Genomic DNA, 22254 nt, shown 5'->3' on the forward strand with positions numbered 1-22254 from the left:
CGGAATGCCGACTTTATCAATATATTCAAATAGTAGGGCCAGAAGATTTTTTAATTTAGTTAGGTATATAATGTTTTACACTTTTATCGCAAAAAGTTTTGAGTTTATGATTCCTTGATCTCATTGCGTACGATTTAAAAAAAAAAATAAGCTGGGTGAAGAAGTCAGTGTACCTACCTACCTACTTAGTTGCCTACAATTTATGACAAAAATGGGAACCAACCTAACTTATAAAGACAAAAATGAGATTCTTTTTCTCTATATCGTCAGAGTACTTACATAGGTAGCTAAGTTGTAAAACTTGACGTAGATGATTTTGGCATTAATTATTTAGATCAGTGGTTCCCAACCAGTGGTCGAAGTCGAAATATGGTCCGCGAATGATTATAAAATTTAACATTTTCAGGGTGATTAATACACTTTATTTTTAATATAGGAACTTACATAGTGGTCCATGCTAACAAAAATAATACAAAGGTGGTCCCGGACTAAGAAAAGGTTGGGAGCCCCTGATTTAGATCGATAATAAAATGAGTAAATTGTAATTCGGAGCATTTATAACACAAAATTATTCATTAAGGTTTATTTAACAATAATACATAGGTAATTAAATACATATATTGCCGTGTCGAGTTTTAGTTGTGGGGTTTTATACCCCACAACTAAAACTAATAAACTAGTATTTATTAATTATGCTGGTAATTTCTCCGGTATATTACTCTGAAATGAAAGAAAAATAAAGTTAGCATAACACGATGGCAAGTAAGCTCCTATACAAAGTCACAAATTTATATGAAATATCACTCCAAAAGTCATACCGACCTAACTTTTAAACGTTCACGTTGCACGTTTATTATATAAAGAAATACTGGTACCTATTCATCGCGAACACACATTTTACCCTTGAATGCTGGACGTTTCGGCGCAGGTTACCCTGGGAGTCCGCTGTAGTAGCATATGATGTCAGACTTTCTCAGAAAAAATGTCTTCTATAGTTAGTCACCCCAAAAATGTTCTGTAGGGGTGTTAAGTATTTCTTGTACGTACCCTAAGATGTTGTATGTAGTAAACTTGATGATATTGTCGTATAACTGCAAAGGCTTCTTCCGCGACAGGCAGCTGATGATGCTGCCATGCAAGGACTGCTAAACAAGCCCATAGCGTTTCGTCTTCTACGGTTCGACACAGCTAAAGTTCAAAGATTTAAAATAATAAAGTCAATTTATTTGAAGACAATTAGTTTGATCATGGTGTTACCTATAACGGGTAAGCAAAAGTGAACCATCCTAAAGTATTTTTTTTTAAGAATTTTATTGCTTTTATGTCGCGAGGACTTTTACAAACATTACATCGGACGCAAAGTACAACCAGACCCGAAACAATTATTTGTGGATCGCACAAATAATTGTCCCGTGTGGGAATCAAACCCTAAACCACTGCGCCACGGAGGCAGTCGAAATTCTATATATCTAATATTCTTACCAAATTTTGGCGTTTTGCAAAGTAGTTGCACTGTCATTAAACAGTATGAGTAAAAGATTTTTTGTCAAGTCAAGATTCTTGCTACCATGTTCTTTAATGCATTACGATTCCATGCTTACAGATTACATCACATTTTTAAGCGTGAATGAACTAATGATCTATAATTAACATACTATAATTGCTGACAGTAATATCGTTCTGATTGCCAATTGCTTAGGTTGCAGTAACAGTGCAATTACACAATAATACAACCTTTGTACTTTTCAAATTTACTATTACAGGTGTATGACCTGAGATATTTTCTGTTATTGAAACGAAGGTGTGTAGAAGAATAAACAAAAGAATCAAATAATATTTTTTTGAAAATAACCTCGGGTAACGAATTAAATAGGTACTGTAATTTAGATTAAGTTACCGCACCGCTATCATTGGCGTCTGGAGATCGTGGGTTCGATCCCCACAGGGAACAATTATTTGTGCATACCACAAATAGTTGTTTCTGGGCTGGTTGTACTTTGTGTCCGTTGTTTGTATGTTTGTAAAAGCCCCCGCAACACAAGAACAATTCTAAGTGTGGAAGTACCTACATAGTCTTTAAGAAAAAAAAAAGATATATATCGCCCGTTTACAGTAGTATACCTACTTTATGAACGTAAAGTTAATGGAAGAGTAATGGGACTTACCTGAAGAGCAGCTTGCCACATATTTGCGGCTACGTGTTTTAGCAGTTTCTCAGGGAATGTAGCAATCGACAGGTGTAATATGGAACCGTTGCCTCGGCAAACACGTGCAACTCCATCTTCAATTGCAAGGATAGTTGGGTTTCTACCTAAATCACTAAAAGGTGACAATTTAAAATAAGAAAAAGTAGCTGCAGCCATAAAAACAGCAGGATTCTGGAACCAAGTTTTGGGTCGGTTCACATCTGACGGAAGATGCGTTAGGCGTAGCTTAATTAGTACCTATTGGCTTCGCAACGATGCATCTTCAGTTCTAATGTTTCGCGACCTATGTGACGCATTCTCTGTCAGATATGAACATGCCCTTAATCAATTGCATTCTATACTTACGCTACATCTTTACTGACTGTAGTCAAAGCTAGCCAGTCAGGTTGCAAGGCCGCTCTCGGACAACACCATGCCACTACAGAGCTAGCTCGTAAACCAACTAGTAATTCGGTCTCGTTACTCCATGCTACGCTGAGTATCTGTGATCCTAAGAATAAGAGGAATAATAACTAAAAATAGATTATTGTTTACTCATATCTGCCCAACAACCAGTCATGGGTCTCTTTAAGACTTTCTTCCAGCCTAATCCAACATGCGATCCAAGTAACAAAAAATCTTTATTGTAAACAGTAATTATTTGGATTTTAAACAGATTCTTGTATTTACTATTTCGTATTTACTAGTAAAAGATTGGGATTGATGATATTAATTTTTAGTGTAAGTGTACCTCCATTCTGGACCGCTCATTTTTATTGTGCACTTCAACTGTCTTCGTAAATCATCACACTTCTAATTTCTTACCTAATTTGACAAACTTCGGCTTGCTATCTTTCACAGTGACAACATACAGATCTCTGTTGTAATCCAACAAAGCTAGCTGTCTATCACTGATAGGTCCTGTCTGACTCAACGCAATACTGGACACGGTCATCTTGTGCATCAACTTGGTTACTGTATTGTCTGCTGAACTTCGAACTATTAGACCCGTGGGGAGATCGAATACGTGAATCACTGGCAAAGACAAAACCATAATCAAAATTACTTAACATTAAACATAGAACTCCGATAACATTAGATTTGTATTTGACTCGAAGCACTTTTGACTCAATGGCTATTATTGACTATTGAGTTCATGCCAACCGATTAAACACGTCAACCTACTTGTTCTGGCCATTTTTACTTTCTACCGTCTTCAAAGAGGATGAGTTACTATGTTTGAACAATTGCTTTTTTATGTATTTACATCAATTTTCATCTGTGGATGGAGTTTCAGTTCGACCAAGAATCGATGTTATAACACGCTATAATTTGTATATTTTAGATCTATAAAGCTTTTTTATTGTGTACTTTTCTCACGTCGTCCACATACTTACATTTGCGATCACCCTGGTCTATAGCAGCCAAAGCATCAGGACCTAAAGACACGGCAGCTCGTCCTAAAGACTCCGGCCTCGCTCCCCATCGAGGACTGGCTAGCAGACGACCCATGTAACTGTATACTGAGAGACCTGCTCTTTCTACTATGCAGATACATCTGGAAACAAAACAAAATGTAGGTACCTTTGGTAGTAGATATTATAAAGTAAAAGTTTATGTTTCTTCCAAGCCATAAACAATAATATGAAGCCAGCAATTACGAATAATCATGGGTCGCCATTTCTTTTTTTAAAAGGAATACTCATTCTTTAAATCTCGTAAATTTTTTGAAATGCATAAATAGCCTCGTAATTGACGGCCTCCGTGGCGCAGTGGGTAAGGTGGTCACCACCCTACTACCAGTGGTCGAGAGGTCGTAGGTTAGATTCCAACACGGAGTAAATGTTTTAGCGATTCACAAAATATAGTTGTTTCGGATTGGCTGTACGTTGAAAATTTTTTGAAATTTTTGGTTGTAAAAAAAATGAAATAATTGAACTTCTCAGATCGAAAATGGGTTACCTTTCAGCCAACAAAATCATGCTAATAGTCCCTTCCTTCAAATCGAACGTAACAGGCGTATTCCACGAAGTCAGTTTATGTATAAAGCATTGTTTGACAGTGGCTATGACCAAGTGATTGAATCCTAATGCTATTTGTATCACTCTATCTGGATAGTCCAGTTGATCGCTCTGATCCGTCAATATGTCCTTTATGGCAATCACTTTACGACCTATTTGATTGCATGCGTAGTTCTTCCATGTATATTCTCTGCAACAATAAACGATAATATGATAATGCAGGGGGAACAAACTCGACTGAAAATTAAAGGGGCACTTTATTTTAAGACCCGTTGCATTATAATAATAAGTATACGTAGAGATTTTTTTTCCTTACTACGATCTGTCGCCCCTGGGACATTTAGTACCTAGTATTTATGTCGCTATGCATTCATACAAAATCCTTATGAATGCATAGCGAAAGAGTTGAAATAAAAAGCAATAATATGGATATTAATATTCTTTAAAAATATAATTAGGTAAAGCATTATTAGTAGTTATTAGATTATCAGCAAGAAATAAAACTACGTGGTTTGAAGATTTCGCAGTAATTGAGCAAAAAAGGTATGGCCTATTCTTTAATTAGTAGCCATTAGCAAAAAAAGCAAATGTTAGGCCATCAGTTCTGACAATTATGGTGGTAGACGTAGGAAGTCAATAATCCCATTAATTTAAGCAGGTACTTCAGCATCATTGTTCAATGCTACTAATATATTATTATAATAATATAATACTACTTTTAAAGATTGTTAAAAAATGTATATAATATTAATATTTTTTGAGTATGCTGTAATCTCCTATAATTGAGGGAGCATTTTGTTACAAATGTTGATTTTGTGTATTCAGATGTGTAATGTATCCTTTGTTGGAGATTCATAACAATAAATAAATAAATAGATATCTGTGTAAAGGCCTCCATACTGATGTTACCTTACCTGTCAATAATATGAGCAAAGAGCACATGACCATTTGCGCAAGCTGCAGCCAGTTGCGTTCCATCTGAAGACCAGGCTACGTGGTAAATGCTGCCAGTCGAAGGCCGATCTAGGCAATGAGACCACTGTAACATAATACACACTATAATAGTCAAATCAATACGACATGAGAAAAATATAAAACGACACACAGTTATTTATAAATAGGATTTTTCGGAAAAGTATTACAAGATAAAGCTGAAAAAACAGGTTTAGCAGAATTTTATTGCATTTAGTGGACTGTTGATTCCTCTCTCTCATTTTAATTGAACTTTAGTAGATCATTAGACCACACGACGGTGTGCGTTCGCGCAGCGGAATGTTGTTGAATTTAAAGATATCAATTATGCAGATATTTAGTGTATGACGTCGTATAATTGTGTATGGTAAAAAAAAAATTGTGTACGCAGCCATTGTGGAGAAATTCACCAAAAACTGATTCCGCTGGGCGAACGTTGTCCTGGCGGAACTTATTTTAATCCATAGACTTTAGAAGAAAAGAGGTGTGTCCAAAAATTAGTGTGTATTTGTGTGTAATTGTGTATGTATGAATAAAATGAGTGCATGCATAAACTTCGGAGAAATTCAAGTTTCCGCTACGCGAACGTTTGGCCATTAGCTAGTTTTCATATAAAGCGCTTACATAGGAGAGCTGTAGATTTTTACATACGTTGTTTTGAATTTGTTTATATTTGTTTAAAAAACAGATTTAGAAAAAATCGTAGGGCTTAAAAGATAAAAATATAAACGTAAAATACACTTAATAGGTCTTAGTTCTTAAAGTATGCACTTTGGGGTCTAGATTTTCACGTTTATACAAACCTTGTAAGTATCTGAAACATGTTGCCAAGTATCAATGATGTTCCGTTAGTAATTAAAGAGTTAAAGGACAATTTTACCATGAATAGATCACTGTTTACAAAACAGTCAAATATCACGACGTTCTAAAGGAATTGCATGGTAAAATGTATGCCAAAAATTAGTTTATTCATTCAACTATTCACATGCAAAATTTCATGTCATTAAATTTAGTAATTAAAGAAATCAATTAAAATACTGACGAAGCATCGAAAACCTACATAACCCGACCAAGTTCGGATAGCTACAAAAAAGCGGCCCAGCCATATATCTAAGAGACGTTCTTAACCTTCCAATATAGTATTTACTAATATGGTACAGTTCCGTACACAAGCGTTAGGAAAAAATAAAACAATTGCATTTCTTGAATTAAAAATATTTTTTTAATAATAACCCAACTATCTACGATAAAAACAAATCTTCAATTAACAAGTACTTTTCTATTAAATATCCGTGTACAAAAATTTTTTTTATTAAGTATATTACATATTATTGCCCTCTCTTTTCTTCAAGGATGGAAGTACCGTTTCAAGCGGGAAGCCGCGCGCGTCCTGTTCGACTAGCAGTTTGTGGAATATTCCACAGACGTTAAATTACGTGCGTTCACAAGAATATAATTAAATCAAAATATTAACTTTTAAAAAATGTGAATACCTATCGGAACTCCGGAATTATTCCAGTCAATTCTGGAGCTGAAAAATCAGAACAATTGAACAACAATTTGGTGTACAAAAATAAATGACCTTTAAATTATATCGAAACAACAACTGTGTTATCACCTATACCAATTCAATACCGGTATTATACGGTAAATTTTGGGATGTTACCTAAATATATTGCATGGACGCTTTTTTGTAGCTATCCGAACTTGGTCGGGTTATGTAGGTTTTCGATGCTTCGTCAGTATTTTAATTGATTTCTTTAATTACTAAATTTAATGACATGAAATTTTGCATGTGAATAGTTGAATGAATAAACTAATTTTTGGCATACATTTTACCATGCAATTCCTTTAGAACGTCGTGATATTTGACTGTTTTGTAAACAGTGATCTATTCATGGTAAAATTGTCCTTTAACTCTTTAATTACTAACGGAACATCATTGATACTTGGCAACATGTTTCAGATACTTACAAGGTTTGTATAAACGTGAAAATCTAGACCCCAAAGTGCATACTTTAAGAACTAAGACCTATTAAGTGTATTTTACGTTTATATTTTTATCTTTTAAGCCCTACGATTTTTTCTAAATCTGTTTTTTAAACAAATATAAACAAATTCAAAACAACGTATGTAAAAATCTACAGCTCTCTATGTAAGCGCTTTATATGAAAACTAGCTAATGGCCAAACGTTCGCGTAGCGGAAACTTGAATTTCTCCGAAGTTTATGCATGCACTCATTTTATTCATACATACACAATTACACACAAATACACACTAATTTTTGGACACACCTCTTTTCTTCTAAAGTCTATGGATTAAAATAAGTTCCGCCAGGACAACGTTCGCCCAGCGGAATCAGTTTTTGGTGAATTTCTCCACAATGGCTGCGTACACAATTTTTTTTTTACCATACACAATTATACGACGTCATACACTAAATATCTGCATAATTAATATCTTTAAATTCAACAACATTCCGCTGCGCGAACGCACACCACACGACGAATACATTTTGAACATTATTTTACTCACCCCATTAGAATTACACAGTCGTATGAGATTGTAACTGCCCACAACGAACATGTCTCCAGCCGGCGACCAACTGACACTAGTTATAGGCTGATCATGTTTCACACTCACTGATATTTGCTGACCAAAAGTATCCCATATCTAAAACACAGTAGATGAGAGAAAATGACAATGTTTTATTCATAAGTGTGGGAAAATAATTTTGAAACTGACATGAATCTGGTGAGAAATACTTCACAAGCATGTTTAAGATATCGATACATTCTTAATGACTGGGGGAAAAGTAGCAAAATTTTAAGTTCAAGAAAAAAAAAGGTATAATAGGTACCTTGGAGAATCCATCTTCAGAGCCAGATAATATCAAGTTGTTATTAGCATTCCAAGCTACACATAAGATAAGACCTTCGTGAGCTTTCCACTGAAAAGAATCAATCATCATTATCTCAATTAAAAATTATGACTTGCATAAATACGTTTATTTTGAAAATAAAAACCAAATTGTAGGTACGTGGCCTGCCTCCCTGACCACTTGAACCAAATTAAATGCAACTTTTAATGCAATAAGATAGGTACTTATCCATATAAAAAATATACCTACCTACTACATGTAAACAAAATTTTATAATTATTTTTTTCATAATGTTTACATAATTATGTATTACATTTATAATAACTGTTTGTTCAAAATTCCCACAAGAATAGAACCAACGAAACAAAATTTTACTATATGCGATATATAAAATTTAACTACTATAAGTCAGGCCAGTCCACTAGTGTCTAACTATATCAAAGAGGTAAATAGGTATTGTACTTACCGTATCTACCGTAACATTACACCCAGTGCTACCTAGTGCCTACTTACTTTTGTAATTTTATTGCTCGAGTTCAACTGTTTGATGACCAAAGAGTTTCCCTTCGTATATAAGATAGCGCTGCTATCAGGACTCCATACGGCATTGAAACACGGCACGTCAGACTGGACGATAGTAGACCGAAGGAGGCCGTTGCGAGACCAGACTTTGACGAAGCCATCTTCGCCAGCTAAAAGTATAAAGAAGGAATTATTTTTATGTCTAACATAATATCGGTCAATAACAAGATGTATGGATGTTAATGAAGCAAATGATATTTGTAAGGATCGTACCAAGTGGTGTTCTCTAGTGTCTACCTACCCCTACGGGAAGATGGCGTGATTTTTGGTATGTATGTACGAAAGCTGTACATAAGGTTTAATTGAGTACATACATATTTGTAACGCTTTAGGAAATCGAATGCAGTACCCAAGGTTCAGTATTAATGGAATGGTGACTACTTCAAACTATGCACCCCGCGTATTTCAGAAAAAGTCGTATGCAAACAAAACCATTATGAACATATACCTATTCATTTTGATTTATAAAAATGTATACCTGTGAGAAGACCAGCGCCATCAGGGCTCCATTGCGCAGCGAGACAAGCACCTTGGTGCGCGTTAACGGTTTTCTCTATGCGACCGTTGTGATTAACGATATGGAACCTAGAATTATAATTAATTGTTAGACTTAATTATACCATGATCTACTTACACTATCAAGTCACAAATAAACAAATAAATAGCCATAAGTAGGTATTTCCAAAAGCCGTCCACAGATGACGGCCTAATCAACAAACATAGGTAAAAAAAAAAACAACAATTGTAACATAGTTTCTTGATGTCATGTTTTGATATCTGTTAAAAAGAAAACCAAAGAACATTCATAAAAACTACACAAACAACCTTCCGAGCATAGCAACTCTTCCTATTCGATTTTGACTCTAACAATTTTAACAGACAAAAGATACTTTAACCGGCAAAAAATAAAATTAGGTTTAATATTATTTTTATTCAAAGAATTAGTTCACTTACTTGCCATCTGCCGTAGAAATCAGGATAACATCGTGTTGGTGTTTATTACCACTGATATTGATTTTCGGAAACAAATGCATTCCAGTCGGATAAAAATCATCTTGAAATGTCGTGACCACTATACATTCACTGTTGACGAGATTCCACTTCAGTAGTTTGTGATCATCTCTGCAATATAACATGGTGGTTAAGGTCTCTACGCTGCTAGCATTGCGTCGGGAGGTCGTGGGTTCGATTCCCACACGGAACAATTATACCTCTATATGCGATCCACAAAAAAATGTTTCGGATCTGTTGTGCTTAGTGTTCGTTGTTTGTATGTTTGTAAAGTCCCCGCGACACAAGAGCGTTCGTGCGAGAGATGTCTTCAAAAAAAATCTCTATGGTATTGACCCTAAATGGGGCCGTGTAGGTACCTACCTACGTTAGGTTTTGCATGCTGGTGTTAACCTTGCAAGTATAACCACCGTGCACCCTAAAGCGTATAGCTTTACATTTTTTATCATTCAGAGCATAAACAAATAAAATAAAATATATTATATTATATTTTTTTTATATTTTTTTTTTGATGATTATCGACATTGCATATTGGCTATGCCCCTCACTAATGTTTAACTTTGTGACGTCAATGGTTTCAATATCATAATCAGAAAATAAAATACCTACCTACATCAAGAAAAAACATACCCACAAGAAAACACGTCTTCCGTATTATTCCAATTAACACAAACTACAACTCCAACATGTTTAGGTTCTTTGAAAGTTGATATTTTTAATTTCATGATTTTTAATAATCTCTCGTCTGTTGATAAAATATTGTGCTTTTGTTGGCATAGCAACGAAATACAAATATTCGCGCCATGTCAAGCGTTGTACTCTGTGGCTCAAAAAGTTGTCAAATCAGAAGTAAAAGACCTTAAATTAAAATAAAACAAAGCTGTAAATATTTTGTTATACGGAATAAATTTAATCTGAGTAAAAAAAAAATTTGCTTCATTTGAAAGTAATACGGTTTACTGAAATAATTTAGGAATGTTTTAAATACCTAGGTATATATTTTTTGCGACTGGCTGTTTATAGGTTCAATATGAATGGTCTTTTTGAGGCATCTTCCGAATAAAAAAAAGAAAATAGGTATTATCTTTTTTTTGAGATAAAAAGGCCTTCTCCTACATTTTTTCGTGATCAAAGTGCCAGTTATCTCTTTCAATCTTCCAGTTTCCGAACGATCGTAATTATTTTGACAGTTGATTTCTTAACAAAACGTCACTTGTCTAATTCTCACATGTTCATACTTTGCGGAACTCGATATTTTGTGTTTTCGCTGTAAATAACTGTGAATTGGTGCAAATTATTGGAACAAACGCGAAGATGTCTGATGTGCCAGACCTTAGCAGCGATGAGGAGCATTTTGAGGAGGAGGAATGGCAAGAAATGGAAGCCAGTAATACAATGGTAACATGCCTATTTTGTTCCCACACTTTATCGAATATTGAAGAAGGATTTACGCATTGTGAGAGCGTGCATCGGTTTGATTTGAACAAATTAAAGATTAAGTTCAATATGGACTGTTATTCTTACATAAAACTGATAAACTACATCAAAACACACAAGCCATCTGCGGAGGTTATATCTAACTGTAATGAGGCCGTTTGGGACGACGAGAAGTATTTGAAACCGGTGGAGAACGATGATTGGTTAATGTACGACTTCGATTCGCTGACTGACAAACCTAGTTCGCCGAAAACTTACCATGCAAATGTTGAAAATGGTCTCGTCACATTATCACAAGCTCACTTTTTGGAACTCCAAAGAACGATCCAGAATTTGTCTCAGCAGCTCAACGAAAACCAAACACACTTACAAATGGCTAAAGAAGATATAAATAAAATGCAGCAATCTATGAAAACTATAGTTGAAGGAGGAAGTTCAAGTAGCAGTAATGCTGGACCATCCGTTATTGTGAATTGCGTCTCTAGTGTTCCTTTGGAGAGTGACGAAGGATACTTTAGCACTTACGCTCACTTTGGCATCCATCATGACATGCTTTCAGACAAAGTTCGTACAGAAACTTACAGGGATGCAATACTAAAAAACAAGGAAACTTTGAAAGATAAAGTTGTTCTAGATTTAGGATGTGGTACTGGTATTCTATCCATGTTCTGTGCCACCGCTGGTGCTAAAAAGGTTTATGCATTAGACCAGTCAGAAATTATCTATCATGCAATAGATATTATTAGAGAAAATAACCTTCACGAAGTCATAAAAACAGTAAAAGGAAGACTTGAAGACACAAAATTGGATGAAAAAGTTGATATTATCGTTTCAGAATGGATGGGCTATTTCCTTTTATTTGAGGGAATGTTAGACAGTGTAATTTACGCTAGAGACCATTGTCTGAAGCCTGGTGGCCTCTTATTACCTAATAGATGTAACATAAGTCTCGTTGCAAATGGAGATGTTGATACACACAAACGGTTAATAGACTTCTGGTCTGATGTTTATGGCTACAAAATGAATTGTATGAAATCCGAAGTAGTTAGGGAAGCAAGTGTAGATATAGTTGCAGCTAAAAATATTATTTCAGAACCTTATGTTGTTAAAGAAATAGATATAAATACTTGTAATATAGATGTTATGGACTTTACGTCTGAATTCAAGCTTCCTATTGTGAAGGATGGAGTGTTGACTTCCATTGTAGGTTATTTTGATACGTTTTTCGATTTGCCAAACGCAATAGAGTTTTCTACCAGTCCTCATGCCACTTCTACTCATTGGAAGCAGACCGTTTTCTACTTTAGGGATTGTAAAGAAGTCAAACAAGGTGATGTAATTGAAGGTACAATAATTTGTAATAGACAGAAAACTGATGTTAGAGGATTGGCTGTTCAAATAAATATATTTGGTAAAACTCATAAGTATATTCTTAGCTAATTTAATTTTAGAGATCTTTTTGTATTCTATATTTTAGAAATAAGTGTAAATGTTTATAAGCTGCTTGATAGTCTTTGAACTGTCAATGTTGCAATGCAATCAATGCAAGTAATCTGTTGTTTGTTACAGTGTTCGTATATAACTAAGAGATAGTGTCGCAGGATAGTTTTGTAAGGATTTTTGTTTGTTACGAAATATATTTAGGAAACTGAGATACTTAATCAGTCGGAGATTGTGTTCAACACTCGAAATAGATCTAGAATATTCTAGAAGTATGATTACATGTAAGATAATATTAATTCTTTGTTAAAAACTCCTCTTACCATAACTGTTAACTGTTTATTTTAAGTGTTCATCAGCCTTATAGGCCATGGGCCTATGAATAAAATACTGCTTTTTATGATAAAAAATACCAATACTTTTATAAATAAGGTATATTGAATTTATATTCAGTGATTAGATAGAGATAAATACAATATAATCTGGCAAAGTATATCTCCTTGAGTGTTATACAAACTTGCAATTGTAAACCTTACCTTCAGCACTATGTTTGACAGTAATTTCTTATATTTGTATTTTTACAGTGTTCCTTATAAAATGCACTATTTAGTTAATAATTCAATAGCTTATATTTTAATATATATTATTGTGTAAATGTTAAAAGGAAATACAAAGCATAAAATGTTTTGTATTCAAGATGGCAATAACTTCGGTTTTGTCTGGGTTATGTCTCAGTGAGAATATAATAGAACATAGTTCTCTATTTCTTAGTTAGATAGGAACATGCTTACATCCATGCCTAATGTCCTGTTAATTATCTAAGGGTATTAAAATAAACATATTTTCTACGAAAATCTTTATTTTTATTTTACATATAATTTACACATAACTAAAAGGTGTTTTATATCTATTTACATGTAGAAAAAAGAATGTCAAGTCGATAAAAAAACATACGATTTTGAGATTTCATTTTATTAAAGAGAAAATCAGTTTCATACAAAGATCTTTGTGTTGTTTACATAAAATTATTGTGATTTTTATATAGAACATTGACAAAATATGCTTGCGTAAATACATTTTGTATTATAGAAAATTGATTTAGCAATGTTGACATATTCCCTTTAGCAGTGAGAATAATAGAAAAGTTAGGAGGTTTATTTAGATATTTTTTACAAGATTTTCTTATACATTTAATAGTTTAATTAATTTGTATACTCAATTGTTAATGGGGTGAAACATTCGTGACATTTATGTAAAGCAATACATCGTGTGGAAAATATATTATTATTTATTGTGGATACTATTTTACACTCATTTTAATATCTTAAAAACGTAGCAGTGACAGGTCTTTAATAAGCTTAATTACATTCAAAACTTAACACATTCGGAATGTTGTGATGTCACATTAAAAGCAATAGGTATCTTGTACAAAAGTGATATAGGTAAGTTGACAGAGAGATTACATTATCAAAGATCGCCTATGTACTGCCTCAAGCTATAATACAGAAACAACAATCAATAATCATGTACATAAGGCTCAGTAATGCTAAGTTCTACAATTTATAAAGCTATATCCCCAATCTGAATGGCATTACTCGACTACATTTCAAATTAAGTAGGTACCTATGTCGATTATTATTCTTAATATTTAGTACCTATCAACTATAATAGGTACACTAAATGCACAATATACAGAATTCCATAAATTTCTAATAATTAAAATAGATGATAAATATATAAAAAAATCTATTGTTAAATTTGTCTACAATAAGCGTCACCAGTTGGTTTATAATCTATCCTTACCATCCCCGAAATCAATTAATAGGGACCTAAATTATCAATGATTATGGTTTCAATTTGATTTGATATTCAATGAGAATGGTCCCACGTACCTACCAGGAAAACTAGGCCTCTGATATAATTTCGAAATGTTATTGATTTTACACAAATTTTGTTCGGTTAAGATAAATACTATTATTAGCGGTTTCAGTTCAGATTTTAGATGAATATTTGGCATCCGTGAGTAAACACTTGGCCTAAAATCTTTTTAATATCTTTCACAATAATAAATTCAATTGTTTTACTCCTTCCTCAATAGTTTCTACTTGAAGGACGGTACATTTACTTTGGGTCCTCCAAAAGCTTGTAATGTTCAAGTCTAAGTCCTACCTAAGTATTTCCTGTTCTTCCTTAGGCTGTGACGCCCTCCTCGTTCAGTCTAATAGATCTAATAGGTAGTTGGTTTCACAGAAAGCTGATCGACTCCGTCTGATTTGAGCACGAGCTTTAAGTTCAATAAATATTTGAGATGTAAGAACTACATTATCCTTAGCTATGTTGTATATAACAGAGACAAAAATCTTAATTTGTATTATGAAGTTCACTAATGTACTATCTACATATTTACTAGAATTTGAGATGCCGTTTATTATTTAGAAAATAATTTCATATTAAATAACATTTGGTCAAGAATATCAAGACTCTCCAATTTAATCGGAAACATTAAAATTAATAAGCGTATTCATCATATGGGTTAAATTTAACACTAATATTAAGCTACATTTAAGTTATAGTTAAGTGTTTGATTGAAGAGAAGTGCACATGTGTTTATGATTAGGTTTATAAATTAATGTTTGTTGCTCCGTCACCAGCATTTGATAGATACTTACAGATACATTTAGCTCTTAATGACTATATTTGAAATGAGTTCAGTACAGTTTTACACAATAATTTATTTCAATTACGAGTAGAAAATAGTGTCATCTATAGATACATTCTCAAATATACAGCCGAGAATCGATTGCGAGTCATTACTTGCAGGTGTTGTGCAAGGAAATCCCCTGGGTCCACAACTGAATGTGTTCTTATTTGTTTTCAGCTCGCAATTGACTTTTAGTAACACGAGAGATATTCAAAGCTTTAGGACTTAACTTTAGGCTAGGTTAAAATCTTAGCAGCGAATAATAATGAATCATTTACACTACTGGCGTGCCGCTGAGCGGTGGGTCGCCGATTCGAATTAGCTCACTATGTTGTCTTCCGCATAGAGAAACTTTATACATCCAGGCTTTTCGCATTGTGCTTCCAAGTCATATATTTGTGCGTAACACACAACATTTTAATAAATTAGCAACGTATATGAAGCTCGCACACGTATTTATATAGTATGCTTTAGCTTTTCTTCAACAGTGAATAGAACATGTTGGAACAACTAGATCTAACGCTATTTACAAATGAGGCTAAATATTATTCCTCTGTAGTTGGTGGAACGATGTTGTTCTCCTCCTCCTGCTTAGCTCGAGCCTCAGCGTCTGGAAAACACAAATAAAAGACTTCATTAACATCACTGATTTCAAGAATCTTAAATTTAGCTTAAGAAATTTATTATTTTTTCTTTTTATATATACTAATATTATAAAGCTGAAGAGTTTTTTTGTTTGTTCGTTTGTTTGAACGCGCTAATCTCAGGAACTACTGGTCCGATTTGAAAATTCTTTCAGTGTTAGATAGCCCATATACCTATCGACGAAGGCTATATGCTAATATATCATCACGCTACGACCAATAGGAGCAGAGTACCAGTAAAAACGGGGAAAATGTTGACCCATTCTCTCTTATGTGCCGCAAGCGAAGTTGCGCAGGTCAGCTAGTTTGTTATAGGTATAAAAAATACTTACCCTTAGCAGCTTGCTCTTTCCATATCTTCTTATTGTCGCTGAGGCACGCCACCCATGGCTTCCGAATCTTGAATTTGCTAGGTTCACTCGCTGAAACAGACAAAAATATTCTCTTTAGCAAGAATGTAAATATGTAGGTAAACCTTAGTTGATAAACAAAAAGTTGATATTGTATTTTAGACTTTGATGGGCAGAGACTTAAAAGTATTTTATACTTCTCTACATTAAAAGTAAATGAAATATTTCTCTCACCCGCACTCTCTTCATTGATGGGTTCAGCAGAACTGTTAGGACCTTTGCCGCCGGAATGTAGAGGTCCCAGTATGCACTCCAGCATATCAGCGCACACTCCCATGCTGGGCTCCACAATGAACTCAATGAAACCGATCTGTGACTCAGCCACGAGGGTATTGTTCCTGTCGCAAAGAGGACTGAATGGAAGTCCAAGGTCACGTTCTTTGTCTCCCTGAAGGAAGAACTCGTCCAGCAGGCTCATTGTCCATCGGTGGTGGAGATCCCATCGCTGTAACAGATTGAAAAACAAATTAGAATATGAATTTATTTTTAGTAGATTTCAATTAGAGGTTTATCATGGAAGTATTGGTATCGATTTAATATGACTCCATGATTCAATTTTGAGCCTGATACTTGAGAATCTTCTATGGGGAGGTTTACATAGCTATCGTGGTTAATAGCACTCAATGATAGGATTAATCAATGGTTCTCTCAGCTTTCTAAGCTTAGAGTGCCTTGAAAGACCTATAAAAAATACTCAATGACAATAAATAACAAGAGTCATCGAGTCACTTGGTGCTTTAACCTAGAACGTTGACATAATGTCACATGTTACACTTTTAACCACAAAGAAACAAATCATAATTATTTCTTACCTTAGCTGGGTGAGAGATATCACAGCAGTGAAGAATCAGCGAGGCTGCCTTAGACTTGTCCACGGTGGGTTCAGCAAGAGTCAGCAGAGACCTCATGTTCTTCAGCTGCTGGAAGTGGAAGGACATGTCGGTGGCCAGCACCATGTCAATGACCAGCGTGCGGAACTCACGGAACTCCTCCCGTGACAGGTTCTGGAGTATGTTACACTCTTCGTCGCGCATCAATCTGGAATTTGAAGAGGTTTGGATGTTAGTGAATTTATTTTTAATAGAATTTTCTTGTGTGGATATAATTTCAGTGAGTATTCTTTACAACATATTTGGTTGAAGTCTATTGTATCTTTTATTTGGCTGATAGGGGTAGTGACCAATATCTTGTAGGAGGATCAAGCTCTAAGTTTACGTTTTTCCGAGTTTTGCGTTAAAGATTCAAAGTAGATTAGAACAAATCGGTCGCCAAACGTTAGATCAGAGAAATGTATATTTAAACGTTTTACTTCTCATAGTTAACCGATGATGCGTTTATGTGTGGACTGAACTAAATAATCACGTCACATCTCCTGTCAGATGTGTCTCGATCCTTTAATATAAAGTGACCGAAAAAGTACCTGTAAACATTCACCCGGCGGGAAAACTTCGTAAAAAATCAAGAACAATACATTCTGCAAACATCTCTTTAACTAAATATTCAAATTAAGACAGGATCCGGAATGAATTCCGAATTAGGTATAATGCTCAACGCACATATTTACTTAGGACTAAACAAATTTGATCGAGCTTAACTATGTCAATGTTTTAATGGTAATAAAAATGTAAATAAAAAGACAGTGGTGTCCTAATTACATGAAATTGTCGGTTGTTTGTGTTCAAAGTACTACTTATACGGTATTATAATAGTGGATTGGGAATTAATTCGACGATAATGTGCACATAACAGCATGCGTTGTACCTCGTATGCTGGCAAAGTTATGTATGAGCTGAAGTGTTTTGGCTGATTTTGAAGCAGAGTTAAAGGATATTATTATTCTATAAATAGAAAAGTATATAGTGTATTATTAGTATAGTAGTAGGTATAGTTAGATTTATATTAAAAACACAGTTTTAAATGGATAATTAAGAACGAATAACGATGTTAACTTTCTCAGCCTTTCTTTTTTATTCTGAAAGTTTTAGAAAGAATCAAGTACGTATTTCATCATTATTTCGTCTTCAATGTGAAAACAAAAATCCGAATATTTTAAAGGTCTAATCTTAGAAAATGGCGGAACTTTAGTGTGCGTCCATCTGATCATAGCCTGTTCAAGCCTGTTGCCATCCATCAATATGTGACGTCACTATCCGACCCCAACGTAAGTTACGAAGTTACTATACAGGGTGGAAACTAGAATAAGACTATGATGATTTTAACACTAATACATTTCAAGCTTAGCCTTCATCGTAACCTTATTTAAGAAATGAGAGTGTACATTCAATGAGTGTAATTTAAATTGCTTTAGATATGGTATATATAGAAATTGTTAAGCTTTAGAACAATAGACCTTGTCATCTGTCACATACTACGGATAGTATGTGACAGACAAGGTTTATTGTTCGATATCTGAGTCGGACAAAAAAATTGTTGAAAGGAAAAGAAGAAGAAAGAAGTTCTTACTTCTTATTTTCTTACTTACTTAGGCTGGCTGAGGATTTCGGTTTAACAGAGAAACCTTTATTCTTTATACCTTTAATTATTTTCAAATCTATTTCCAGCTTAATTCTCCGTCCTGTATTCAGGTTTGTTTACAGCCGTACCTAGTTCTCATCAATTACGTGCCCTGAGTACAACTATGGTGTTTTTCACAATGATTGGCAGTAATTGACAGCGGAACGGTCCATGAATTTTAACCAACTAAGTAAGAAATGTTGGCGATATTTCTCCGTCAGTATAACGAAGTTGCTTTGACGAGTTCATCAACAAATTGTTGTTTATCTGTTCTATTTCTGTACTTGTCTTTTGTCTTCATTATATTAGTTCTAGAATATTGTAGTGTAGGAAGTTTTAGTCGGTAATATCAATGAAATAACTTAACTTTAAACTTTAAATCTGTGAGCAGAGTTATTTTAAACTAAGTTTTGTAATGTTGGTATCGTGTAGCTAATAAGATACGAGCCTACTACCAAATGCTTAAAACGGAATTCTGACCTGCAATATTGTGAACATTCAAATAAAAATTAATCAACCCTAACAACACACTTTGTCGGGAACTGAACTCATGACCTACGTAATCTATAATCGCCTGATACAGAAGGTAAAGTCAATATTACTTATTACCTAGGTAATAAGACCTGTACTCACAAATACAATGTCCAATTTATTTATCGATACGAAAGTACTCAAGAGCCTTATATTACACGAGCAATCAATTTCATACAGTCTAATAAACTAAAGCATTTCAATATCAAAATACCGAATGTAAGCTTAGATCGTAACCTAAATTAACGTAGCAATTGCCTGTAGCTATGTACTCTTTAATCTTCATTGATGGATTGCCGTTAATTACGATGCTAAATTTATTTAATCATTTATTTTCTACCCCTAATCTTAGATACACGGGCCGCTTTTCAAGAAACGATCGAGCTGAATACAAATTGTTAACATTGATTCTACGTTTTTACGCCGTAATTACCTTATTTGATCTTATTATTTAATAAGGAAATGTTCACATCATTTTCTTCTTATGACACTAGATGAATCTAGATTTCTTGCTAAATATGATTAAAAAGTATACTGGAATTTGTCAGTAATTTGAATCTTAGATTTTTAACAGTTTACTTTCTCACAAAGTCGATATTTTGGTCCATAAGTTAAGCCAGAATTTCCATCGTGATGGAACAACTTCTCTTTCTTAATAATACTTGGTAAGTATTTTCGATTATCAACGTGAAATCTTTCATTAAATTGTCTTATATACAAGTTAATATTTTTTTTCCGAACACAATTCGTGTCCCAATGGACCACATTTTGTAGCCCGTTTATTTAAAATCTAACTCGGTATAAGTATTCATTTTGCATCTGTTTTGAAATTATAATGAGGTTATAGGTCATAATTCGAGTTTCAATGTTAAATATTAATCGCTTCATTTGCTGCAGGTGGTCTCTATTATTTCGGTTTTGGATTTGCGAGCGGAAATTACTCGGAACATTGCTTTTGCCTAAAATAATGAGCGGTTATTCTGTTATTACTCTATAGTGATTGTTTGAATAATTGTTGTTTTAGGTCCCTCTGATAAAAGTATCGTACTCAAGGCTTTATATTTCGATAGATTTTTCAATGCTAGCTAAGACAATAAATAGCTTTATCAAAAACCGTCTTGAAGTATTTTGGTATTTTATTTTATTTGGGTCCGGGCTACATACACACCACAAAGTCTCTTCGAAAGGAATTATATACCTAATGAGTTATTAATAAGAGAGTAATTCTATCATAATATAGAAAAAGCTTAAAGGGTTTTTGTACGGCTCTACGCACAAAAACAAATTAATATACGATTTAAAAATAAATATACATGACTATAACTTAATCCTCCCAAGCATTCCCCTTGTTTCCCACTCGTTCTTTAACAAAAGAAGCTACATCCTACGTACATCAAACGTAATAGCCTCTCTAAACCTCGTTGAGAAAACACCACGAAGAAAGAACGCACTGATCAAATCTACTTCGCCTTAGCACAGTTCTGCTGTAAGTACCAGTAGATAGGAACAAATGGCTCCTCCGTGATAAAGTAGTTCAGGCCACAGAATGGGAAACTGGAAAATACTGGCGTTACCAAGATACTAAATATAGAAATGTTGTACGTTTCTTTACGTGAAGACATCTCCTCCATTTCTATTTGAAAAATGCTAGAATTACCTTTGTGTTGTATATGTGATTAAAGATTCAGAGGTCTCGGTTTGGATTTTTATGTCGGGAAGAATGATATTGTGATGTTCTAGCTTTTAACGAAAGAAAATGATGTTACGACTAACATTTAAACCAGAATTGTCCTCTGTGTGTCTTCAGAAAGCAAGAAACCAATCTACTCTGTTCTATGCAGCCACCTACTATATGTATATACTAATTACTGTATTTTATTACAATAGTATTAATGTACATAAATATTTTTATTCGTTACAAGCAGAATTCTACACTATTTGTATTTTACCTTGTATGTTGATTGTATTTTACCCTCATTGCTAAAGATTCTGGTAATAAATAGCAGACGAAATACAAATAATGCTCTTGGAATATGTTCCACAATATTCTCTTTATAAACATCCCCGCTTCTACAATTCTCTCAATCTTTTTAAGTACAATAACAGATAAATATTACATCGCACAAGCCACTGATACTATAATCACATTAGAGGTATTCCTCCCGTTTCAGAGATAATCGCATAAACGTTCAGTTTGTCGGTTCATGAGTCTGGAAACTTCGACAAACAAACGAAACTGTCTGTGATATGAATATGATTACGCTCCGTCCGGAGAGAGTATGTATTATGTTAGTCTACTTTTACCGATACATGTATCTGGTTTGATGAATGAAGAAATATAAGCATTTAGTTGACTTTGCCATCAAGCAATTTGTTAACCCATAGGTAAACTATAGTATGCTTTCAGATATGACTTAATATCAATCAAACTTCCACTATTATAAAGTAAAAACTAGTAGTAGTAGATTAGAGTATACTTTTTGAATAATATGAAATCTTACATATTTTACCTATTGCTATTTTTAGCCATTATCTTACACAGATAACAACAGCGATCAATTAAAAAAAAATGGGTAAGCACGCTACAAAATGTATTAAAAATACAAGAGTACTATATAAAGGTAGAAATTTGGGCTCCCAGCAGAAAATTGGCGTGTCATTACCAAAACAAACATTATCTGCGTCACATTTTCAAATCATTCACAAGTCCATTAGTTTGAAATCTATATCATGTCAAAGCTATATGACGAGAACTAACTACAAACAAGCTTAACTAGTTTTCAAACGTATAACTCGGTTGACTGTGTTGCTAAACGGAATTATTTTAATTTCCCGAGGGAGCTTTAAGCGGTCCGACCATCACTCTAAAGTATTTCTTAAAGGAGTTTTATGAACTACTTAAAAGGTTAAGTTCAGAATACTT

At 34.0% G+C, this 22254-nt stretch overlaps 3 protein-coding genes across 23 annotated transcripts in view; 1 reads left to right on the top strand and 2 right to left on the bottom strand.

Annotated features, from left to right (window-relative positions):
• Positions 1 to 580: 580 nt before the first annotated feature.
• Oseg5 (intraflagellar transport protein Oseg5) lies at positions 581 to 10420 on the bottom strand. 3 transcript variants are annotated; one of them, XM_076135624.1, is made up of 14 exons: positions 10285 to 10420; positions 9598 to 9765; positions 9122 to 9228; positions 8575 to 8753; positions 8041 to 8130; positions 7716 to 7853; positions 5122 to 5246; positions 4149 to 4397; positions 3584 to 3744; positions 3012 to 3221; positions 2553 to 2697; positions 2166 to 2319; positions 1048 to 1188; positions 581 to 720 (listed from the first exon to the last, which is right to left on the bottom strand). In XM_076135624.1, exons 1-14 carry the CDS (start codon positions 10377 to 10379, stop codon positions 691 to 693), a joined length of 1992 nt encoding a protein of 663 aa, XP_075991739.1. In that variant the 5' UTR covers positions 10380 to 10420; the 3' UTR covers positions 581 to 690. The 3 variants fall into 3 exon arrangements, with proteins under 3 accessions (XP_075991739.1, XP_075991740.1, XP_075991741.1); XM_076135625.1 differs by having other exon boundaries at positions 10264 to 10355; XM_076135626.1 differs by lacking the exon at positions 10285 to 10420 and adding an exon at positions 9855 to 9922.
• A 437-nt stretch (positions 10421 to 10857) lies between these two features.
• Positions 10858 to 13385, top strand: Art3 (arginine methyltransferase 3). Its single transcript, XM_076136587.1, has one exon. It carries the CDS (start codon positions 10969 to 10971, stop codon positions 12529 to 12531), a length of 1563 nt encoding a protein of 520 aa, XP_075992702.1. The 5' UTR covers positions 10858 to 10968; the 3' UTR covers positions 12532 to 13385.
• Positions 13386 to 13486: 101 nt separating this feature from the next.
• Pde1c (Phosphodiesterase 1c) overlaps positions 13487 to 22254 on the bottom strand; it is a 519661-nt gene continuing 510893 nt past the window's right edge. For all 19 annotated transcript variants that reach the window (XM_076136586.1, XM_076136584.1, XM_076136582.1 and 16 more), the window contains 4 exons: positions 17099 to 17324; positions 16461 to 16731; positions 16209 to 16298; positions 13487 to 15842 (listed from right to left, as the gene is read on the bottom strand). In XM_076136586.1, coding sequence (XP_075992701.1) covers positions 15778 to 15842; positions 16209 to 16298; positions 16461 to 16731; positions 17099 to 17324 — 652 coding nt within the window. In that variant the 3' untranslated portion in view covers positions 13487 to 15777. The remainder of the gene's footprint in view (positions 15843 to 16208; positions 16299 to 16460; positions 16732 to 17098; positions 17325 to 22254) is intronic.

The sequence above is a fragment of the Anticarsia gemmatalis genome, chromosome 3 (assembly GCF_050436995.1).
Source record: "Anticarsia gemmatalis isolate Benzon Research Colony breed Stoneville strain chromosome 3, ilAntGemm2 primary, whole genome shotgun sequence".
NCBI classification, from domain to species: Eukaryota; Metazoa; Arthropoda; class Insecta; order Lepidoptera; family Erebidae; genus Anticarsia; species Anticarsia gemmatalis.